Source organism: Bradysia coprophila, unplaced genomic scaffold (genome assembly GCF_014529535.1).
Source record: "Bradysia coprophila strain Holo2 unplaced genomic scaffold, BU_Bcop_v1 contig_138, whole genome shotgun sequence".
Taxonomy (NCBI): domain Eukaryota; kingdom Metazoa; phylum Arthropoda; class Insecta; order Diptera; family Sciaridae; genus Bradysia; species Bradysia coprophila.
The window spans coordinates 9386381-9396361 of NW_023503409.1; the positions used below are offsets into that span (position 1 = coordinate 9386381).

Genomic DNA, 9981 nt, shown 5'->3' on the forward strand with positions numbered 1-9981 from the left:
ATGGAGAGTCGCCTTTTAACTCTAAACTAACTCTAAAATGTATACAAACGACAAAAATACACTCAACGCAAATGTAGAGCTGCTCAAATATTAGCTGAACAAAAAAAAATTAATTAATTAAAAATATAAATTTAGCTTTCCAACACTGAACCCCTGCTTCCTCAAATTTGCTTTTATTTTTTAGCTATAATTTACCGAACGCAACATTCAAGATTTTAGTTCCGATTCACAGTATTTAAGTTAGAGAAGAAATCACATTGAATCTCAAGATAAAATTTGTGGGTGTTGTGTAGTTAGTCAACGGAATTTATTTTTGTTATAAAATAGTAAATAATGAATTTATATAGAAACCAAATATACTTACCACGTGATTAAAATTAGTTTAATGTTGAACATGTTGTGGTGACTTTTATTTGGGAGCTTTCAGGTGATCCGTTTTCGTTGTTACGTCTTGTTGGCACAGTTTTAAGCGAAAGAGAGAGAATACCTTTATTAGACAATCTTTGGTGAAATTTTACAATTTTGAGAAACTCGTTAGGATTAATTTTCTCAAAGTCGATCTGTCGAATGGTCGAATGTCTTGTCATCGTTAGGTCGTTAGGTTGTCATCGTTAGGTTGTATCAGGAATTGCTGAATTTATTTAAATTATGATACATTTGCACTGATCAAATAATTTCTGTGTGCCGATCTAACAACAGCTGGTTTTGCATCTTCAACTGGTCAACACTGTAACAATTGTTTACTTTGTGTTTATCTTGCTGTTCTCTTGATATACACCATTTTGTAATAACCAAGTTTCTACCATTTAAAAAATGTCTTTAAACATTTGGTTATTGTAAAATGCTGCTGAATATGTGTGTGTGACGGGTAACAACCGATAAATCCAGATCGTACTAACAATGAAGTAGACACCAGCTGATACAAAATCAGCTGTTGCACATTAGCACACCGAAATTATTTGATCATTGTATCTAAATTTCAATAAACTAACAAAACTTCATTAGAAATTAGAGAAAATATTTCAGTAAAATAGGATCGGACATAACGAAAAACTGGATCTATCAAAGAGTTATCAAGTATATACGCAGATTCGAGCAGAAATGCTACCTTCTTAAATCGTTGCTTCCATTTTTTTTTACCGGAATAAAAAACGATTCGTTTGAACGAAATCTCTTAGCAAACTTCTGGTCAAAATTTTATTTTCCCATTTTTGAACCTAAACTCGATCAAATGCTTACAATCGAACACATACCGTTTTCTCAAATTCATGACCTGCCGGACATGGTTTCAGTGTCGAGTACAATTTTTTCGCAGAATCAAATCGGCATTCGTAGTAGTAAGTTCTGTCCGGCGTATAAGCAAATTGACCTTCAGACTTGCAAGTGAATGTGCACGAAACAGGAAAATCATCCAAATTAGGTTTCGTTCCTGTGGGACATTGGAATATCAACGGTTGTTCCGGTGCTGGAAGGCACAAAGCAACGAATTGAGCATTGTTGGCGTAATTTATGGCAATGTTTTTCGTAGTTGTGCCATCACAGCCTGTTACGGTGACGCATTTGGATGGAGTGCTAGTATACAAACAGAACTGTTTGGATGCAGAGTTGGGATCGAATACGTAACCAGGTGGACATTCGATCGTCTGCTCTTTGATTTCGCTATTTGCCATGTAACAATTGTGGTAGATTTTGCAGTTGGCTTTGTAAGAAACGGACGGAAATTTATTAAAATGATTTGAGCGCAAAGATATTTCTTTCGTGAAAACGTACCAGGATCTGGGTAATCGCCAACACCTGTACATTGGAACGTTGAAACCTTATCAGGGCATTCTGAGGATGGCGTTGCTGTACAAACGGGTGTTCCCGATGTAGAGTTAGCACAGTATGGTTTTTCTGCAGGACATGGGACAGTATATCCTGATGTGGCGGTGGTACAAGTCTGTTTTTGATTAATCATTGTGAAAAGGCGGAACCTTTCTAAATGTACAACATACCACTACAGCTGTAGAATCACAAACCGACGGATCTCCATTACAAAATGATTTTCCGATTTTTTCCGTACCAGTACAAATTTTGTCGGGTGTTAAAACAGCTCTTCCCGAAATACCTTTACCAGCCATCCGAATAACATGTCCAGCAGTGCGAATCTCACCCCAACCCGATTGAAACGTACAAAGCGAGAACTTTCAAAAGATTCAAGATTCAGTCATTTTTCCACTTCAATTTCGCTAATAAACTGAACCTACCAAGAGCGCGACCAAAAACTTCATGTTGTTGTCTTGAGAAGACAGAAACATTTAACACCTAGAGGATTGCCCTTTTATACGTTCCATTTCTCGTGTACATAGTTTGTGTATAGCAAATGTTTGGCAAAGGAAACGATAACGATAAGAGTGATCTTGACGAAGGTTAATACGCGTAATTATGCTACACACAATCTTTACATAGAAATTAGGAAATCTTTACAACTTACAACTCTGTTTGGATAATAACAGAACATTGAGATAAAAATATTTTATTTTTAACTGATACGACTATGATAAAATTATGTTGATCATAAAAAAAAGCTTCTTTTCTATGAAGGCTTAAGTTGTTACTTTGTCTTGGTATTTCTGAGAAATTTTGAAATTTCGTTGAGGGAATTGGTGTAATAATTTCCATTGAGTTACTCCTCTTGTTTAATCGTATTTTACATGACTAGGGATGAACACACAAAAACGAGACTTTTCATTTTTATCCCGAGGAATGTAATGGATTTTATGGTAAGCTCGGAGAGGCAGTGTGGGTTTATCTTTGCATCGACACTCAAAAAATGAAATGCACCTGTTTCTGAATGGTTGGTCCAAATATTTATTTTGATGAGTTGGATTATGATTCCTTCCCCTTCGGCTTATAGGATCACCAACTCGTCAAAATAATCATTTAGACACAGGAGTATAATATTTATTACACGCTGAAGGCGTCGAAAGACAAGCTAGAAACATGATAAGTACGGTTTTCGACGCATGTAGCACTGTAGCACCAGGGTCTATTTTTAATTCATTAAAATTCTTTAAAATTCATTGGAAAATATGAAAAATAGGCCCTGTGTACACGTGAAGTACCTCAAAGTTACGGAGTTTTCCTGGTTTTTGGATCACGTGAAAAAATGTTGTTCCACGAAATGTTGGTATTGAATCAAGCTTTTAAGGAAAATTGAATTTTTTTAATAAAGTTTTCACGTTCGGTAGATGTTTAACTTTTAATTTTTTCATATAAATCGCGTTTCCATTTTCCAGAAAAAAGTTTAGTTCCTCAGTTTCACATCATATGAGATGAAGAAAAAATTCGTAAAGCGGATTGACACAAGGGATACTTTTACCTTGTGAAGATTCCTCTAATTGTTGAACATGTTGTGTGGACTTTTATTCGGACGAGTGAGGAGTGAGTTTTCAGGATCCATTTTCGGTGTAACGACTTGTGGCACAGTTTCAAGAACCGGAGAGAGAATGTGTACTCTGTACTTTTAGCGCCTTTTTTTAGACAAACTTAGGTGAAATTTAAAGAAACTTAACGAACTTTCGCTAAATTTCACTGAAGTTTCACGAATTTCGACATTGACCAGTCGAAATTTTTTTAATCAAGAATTGCTGAACTTATTTAAGTTGTGATAAATCCATCTAAACTTCAACAAACCTACCAAAAATTCACGAAATTAAATTTGGCGAGACTTAGCGAAATTAAAGAATATTTCACTAAAATATGCTATCATTCGCTAGAACTAATTTTCTTAGTGTTTCGTCTGGTCAAAATTTTATTTTCCCATTTTTGAACCTAAACTCGATCAAATGCTTACAATCGAACACACACCGTCTTCCCAAATTCATGACCTGCCGGACATCGTTTCAGTGTGGAGTACAATCTTTTCGCATAATCAAATCGGCATTCGTAGTAGTAAGTTCTGTCCGGCTTATACGCAAATTGACCTTCAGACTTGCAAGTGAACGTGCAGGAAATAGGAAGATCATTCAAATTAGGTTTTGTTCCTGTGGGGCATTGGAATATCAACGGTTGTTCCGGTGCTGGATTAGATTAGATTAGATGCTGGTGCTGGAAGGCACAAAGCAACAAATTGAGCATTGTTGGTGTAATTTATGGCAATGTTTTTAGTAGTTGTGCCATCGCAGCCTGTTACGGTGACGCATTTGGATGGAGTGCTAGTAAACAAACAGAACTGTTTGGATATCGAGTTGGGATTGAATACATAACCAGGTGGACATTCGATCGTCTGCTCTTTGATTTCGCTATTTGCCATGTAACAATTGTGGTAGATTTTGCAGTTGGCTTTGTAAGAAATGGACGGAAATTTATCAAAACGATTGGAGTGCTAAGACATTTCTTTCGTGAAAACGTACCAGGATCTGGATAATTGCCAACACCTGTACATTGGAACGCTGAAACCTTATCAGGGCATTCTGCGGATGGCATTGCTGTACAAGAGGGTGTTCCTGACGCAGAGTTAGCACAGTATGGTTTTTCTGCAGGACATGTGACCGTATATCCAGAATTGGCGGTGGTACATGTCTGTTTGTGATTAATCATTGTGAAAAGGCAGAATCTTTCTTCACGTACAACATACCACTACAGCAGTAGAATCACACACAGATGTTTCTCCATTACAAAATGATTTTCCGATTCTGTCTGTACCATTACATATTTTGTCGGGCGTTAAGACAGCTCCGCCCGAAACACCATCACTAGCCATCAGAATAACATGTCCAGCAGTACGAATCTCACCCCAACTCATTTGAAACGTACCAAGCGAGAACTTTCAAAAGATATAAGATTCAGTCATTTTTCCACTTCAATTTCGCTAATAAACTGAACCTACCAAGAGCACGACCAAAAACTTCATGTTGTTGTCTTGAAAAGATACAATCATTCACAGAAACATTCAACACCTAGAGGATTGCCCTTTTATACGTTCCATTTCTCGTCTAACTACATTTTATAGTTTGAGTAAAACTGTAAAACAAATGTTTGCATTTTTATGTTCGGAGAAGTCGATAAAGGAAACGATAAGAGTGATCTTCGTGATCTTGACGAGGGTTAATGGAGCTTACGTGTAATTATGCTCTGCGCAATCTTTGCTAAGAAGTTAGGTAATCTACACTTACCACTTACAGGGTGTAAGTTACAGCTTTGTTTGGATAATAACAGAACATTTGAGATAAAATTATCATTTTTAACTGATATGACTACGATAAAATTATGTTGATCATAGAAAAAAAGCTTCTTTTCTATGAAAGAGATTATCAACCCTTAAATAAGCTGATGGGTAAAGTATTAAAAGTATTATGACGTAAGTAGGTTGTAAAAACGAAGTGCAGTGTATCTTCTAACAGCATGGGTATTATTTACTAGGCATGTGCATTTTCTCGCTGTTTTCCCCTTGCACATGCAGCTCCATTTACGTTTACCCACAACTGTTGTAATTTTCATAGGAATCAAGTGTTTCTCATGCAAATTATTTGTTGGTGTTTTTCAACGAGTTGTTTTTTTATCAAAATTTGGTAAAAAATTCCTTGAGAAACATCTGAACATTTTGTTGTGAATAATTTTGTATGGGAATTACTCTCTCAGTTGATTCTTATGAAAATTATTTGTTTTTCGACAACGTTTTTATGAAAATTGACAAAAAAAACTGGCTTTTTAAAAATTCTTCCATAAAATTCTTTTAGAAAAATCCCCAGAATTCTCAAATTGAATAAGTTTAAAAATGTAAGAATTTTGAAGAAATTTAAGGAATTTTTAAGAGTTAAACTCCTAAAAATAGTCCCTGTTCAGCAGTATAGATGAAAATAAACGTTCTCGAAAATAAGCAGCATTTAACGCTGGAGTAAAAAGTTTTCTTGTTGGACCACGCACCAACCAAATTGTTCATTTGCTATTATTGTGTCATTTTTCTTGGCTTCTGCCGCTTCTGCTGAGACGCCTAAGACGAATTTTTCCAAGAAAAACGAAAATTTTTTAAATAGTAACTTACAGATAAATTCATTTTTAGAGCTTCAGAGCAATTTGGGTTGTCAACTTAAAGTAACTCGAAATGGACTGCACTTCCGTTCTTGAAGCCGACTCCAAATTTTTCTAGGTTAATTAATGATTGCAAAAACTCTGCCAGCGAACATATGAACATTGACATTAATATCGCCCTACAAAATTTATATATACAACATGTACATGTACAACTTCTCTGCCGAAAGTTAACTTTTTTTTCATGTGAAAGCAGTGGCGCCGAGTATACGGGGGCGAGGGGGGGCGATTGCCCCCTATGGGAAAGCTTGTGGGGGGCACTGCCCCTCATGAAAGGAAAAGTTGAAACTACAACATTGCAACATATTTATTAGAATATTTAATATACCAACACAACTGAAGACAATGGTCAGAAACTACTTTTCCAATGGTCACTTATTCTTTCAAATTCATAGTTTCAATTTTTCCTCACCAGCTTTCTCATGTAACTTTGGATTCAATCATCAACTTTTAAAATCCACATTTTCACAAAATCAAAATCTTTTAGATTCACCTGTGTGTATCCAAAATCTTCTATGTAGACTGCGATCAAACGTAAATCCCAATGTTTTGGCTTGTTAACAGGGGACTGGGGACGTATTTCGATGTAAATCGTAAGATTTTAGGTGAAAAAGTAAAAGAAAATTCGTTGAGCGTTGTGTTGGAATTCACTTGACAATAACTTATATGGAGCGGTTTCACATAGGAACCCAAATGAATGAATAGATCGAGTAACCTTAGTTAAGGGCCTTAACTTAAGGCTCAGAAGCATATAAATACGGTGTTCTGTCCTCAGAACAATTACTCTCTAATAAACGTTCAAAGTGTGAACATCGGAGTTTTATTAGAAGTCCGGATTGTAATCCGTGAAATTCCAACAGGTTACGGGCCCAGATACATTGAACTGTGGCAATTAAGACTTATAAGACAAAATCGCAATCCCTCTTAATGTTTTCGAGGCAAAAAAAATTGCAGTCTAAGTTGAAAGTCGTGGGACTCTTATGAATCATGAAAGTTTTTAAACAACGCAAAAAGAGTTGAGGTCTACTCTGCAGTATAAGTTGAACCATTTCGTCCAGGAACTGATCTGAAGATCGTGTCTTTGTTACAGATTTTGTAAAAATAAAAACGTCTGACGTTCCGTAAAAGGAGTAATTTCCTATTGGAGATCCGCTAATCTTGAAATACAAGTTTTTATCGTCAGAAGTGATAGGAGAATGATGTTTAGAAACTAAGAAGAAATGTAATAGAGTTTTCCCATATTTTAGTACATTCTGTCATAAAATTACTGCTGTCACTGCGCTTATTTTCATGTGAACCAACTTCACTGCTGTGACATTACATGGGAATGAATCAATGTGAAGTTGTTTAAAAAAAAATAGTCCAGAGAGAATGAAGTACTATAAAAAATGAGGCGCCTCTACATGCCAACTGACTAGGCGAATAGAATCGACTTATTCGTTTGATGGATTTATTCATGAATGAGAAAATTGTTTACAGTAATTAAAGTGAATAGAGATTAGATTAAAGTGGTAGATTGATATAAATAAATTAGAATCTTTACTTAAAATTGTATTTTGCGACATTGTATATACTCGAAATACATCTTTGAGGATACCAAATCTATTTTGAAAATATGAAATTCTTTTTTTGGGGATATCAAATTTAGTCATAGGGGTTATTATTACTCAGTCAACTCGACATAAGAATAGTAGAATTTGTTATGATCTACAATTACTAGGATTTTACGAATTGGTACTAAAACAAAAAAATAATCTTGCCCCCCATGGGAAAAACACAAGTCGGCGCCTCTGTGTGAAAGTAATATACTACGATACAGCACTCTTCTCGAGATATCAACTCATGAACTGCTAGAGACTTTAAAAATTGAGCTTAATTTCGAATTCTAAAAATAAAATGTTTATACGGAGAACATCAAAAAAAAATTCTGTAAGTGGAATCCTTGCCTTGTTTTATTACGTGATCAACGAGGTATAACTCACTCTATTCAGTGCCGTTTTAGTGGTAGAACTGTTTGAAAACGTGGTTGTCCCCTGACCTAGCTAGACTAGGAAAATCACACAAGACAATATAAATGTCGGACCTGCGATTCCATTGTTACCATGTTTCTCCAAAATTCGAGATGCCTTGAATTTAACCTCCTTAGAAATTGGTCGACGAATTCATGATCTCTGGAAAAAGTAGGCCAAAAGCGCAAAAGCTGAAAACTCGCAACAATATAATCCAAAAATTGGCCGGTTCTACGTGGGGCAGCAACGGTAACACGCTCCGAGCCACTCACTACCTGTCTTTTAGAAAAGTTTTTGAGAAAATAAAGAAAATTTAGAAAATTCAAGAAAATTGTAGAAAATTGTAGAAAATTAAAAAAAAGTAAAGAAAATCAAGAAAATTTTAGAAAATCAAGAAAAATTCTCTAAAAGATAGACAGTGCTCCGAACAGCTGCTTTGGGACTTGTATACTCAGAAGCAGAGTATTGCTGCCCAGTTTAGCTTCGAAGTGCACACACTGATAAGGTTGACGTTCAATTGAAAGCTATACTACGAACAGTCACTGGTACTCTAAAGTCGACACCATTGCCTTGGCTGCCATATCTCACAAACATCGCACCATCAGAAATTCGACGTGAGGCAGCAATGGCCCGTGAATGGTCAAAAATTTCCGAAAACACAACGCTACCGACACACGAAGACTTGTCCATGGCTACACGAGCCCCGAGACTGAAATCCAGGAACCAAATCTGGAAAGAACGCGTCGTTGTCGATGAAAATTACACTCACGATATTCTGGACAAGAGGAGACAATCATGGCAACTAGTTCAACGAAATAACCACCTCATCAATGATCCGACAGAAAAGCTGAATGGAATGGACGAAAATCGGAAAATATGGTGTCGAATCAACCGTATTAGAACTAACTGGTCATGGTCGATGTGCGAATATGCTTCACAATTGGAATGCGACCGAATCTCCACACTGTGACTGCGATCAGAATATCATTCAAACCACAGATCACATCGTAAACGACTGCGTCACTAAGAAATTCGAAGGTGGAATCTCTGAACTCCACAAACTCACTCCTGTTGCGGTACAGTGGCTACAACTCCTGGACATCGATTTGTGACAGAAACTAAATGTGATTTTTGGGTATCTTTCTCTCACTTCATTTGATAGTTTTTTATGTAAAATTTACCTGACTAAAAGAATCTGATTCTTGTTACTTACTGTAGAAAAATGTTGTTCATGTATTATGTGCCATACGAAATAATAATAAAGCCGCATTTTCCAGTGGACTTTTTTATCTGTGCCTAGAAAGGTATTCTAGAAGTCAAAACCACTTTCAAAAAATTTCTTCAAAGTTTGTGTGGCTGGTGAAAGGTGATCAAAAATCGAAAACTTGCACTTTTATTACAAAAATTTCTCCAGTTACACAAGCCCTACATGGTCGTGTGGGGTGTCATTAGAAAGGTAATCACGTGTACTATTGAGCCGAGTATGGACTTATTGGGTTTAAAATTCATTGACACTGAAATATGTGCAGTTGAAGTTTTCAATCGAAGACTTACACTGTTCTTACTGAAATTTCTCGAGGTACACAAAACGTATGTGGTCATGTGGTCGTTTAACAGGTAATTTAATGTGTTTTTGGGTTAAATAGGGTCTTATGTGGTTTGGATGAAATAGAAGTTGAAATGTTTAGGTGTACATATTTCATCATAGATGCATCCAAACTTCATAAGACCCTATTTGGCCCAAAATCATATTAAATTACCTTTCAAATGATACCCCACACGACCATGTACGTTTTGTGAACCTCGAGAAATTTCAGTTAGAACAGTTTAAGTCTTCGGTTGAAAACTTCAACTGCACATATTTCAGTGTCAATGAATTTTAAACCCAATAAGTCCCTAT

The 9981-nt window shown here is 36.0% G+C and overlaps 1 protein-coding gene across 3 annotated transcripts; it reads right to left on the bottom strand.

Annotated features, from left to right (window-relative positions):
* Positions 1–1159: 1159 nt before the first annotated feature.
* Positions 1160–5001, bottom strand: LOC119074033. Of its 3 annotated transcripts, XM_037179975.1 has the most exons (4): positions 4871–5001; positions 1995–2183; positions 1771–1939; positions 1160–1699 (listed from the first exon to the last, which is right to left on the bottom strand). In XM_037179975.1, the coding sequence occupies exons 1-4, from the start codon at positions 4919–4921 to the stop codon at positions 1236–1238; spliced, it is 873 nt and encodes a 290-aa protein (XP_037035870.1). In that variant the 5' UTR covers positions 4922–5001; the 3' UTR covers positions 1160–1235. The 3 variants fall into 3 exon arrangements, with proteins under 3 accessions (XP_037035870.1, XP_037035871.1, XP_037035872.1); XM_037179976.1 differs by lacking the exons at positions 1771–1939; positions 1995–2183; positions 4871–5001 and adding exons at positions 4395–4563; positions 4619–4759; XM_037179977.1 differs by lacking the exons at positions 1160–1699; positions 1771–1939; positions 1995–2183; positions 4871–5001 and adding exons at positions 3896–4323; positions 4395–4563; positions 4619–4759.
* Between the last annotated feature and the right edge of the window lie 4980 nt (positions 5002–9981).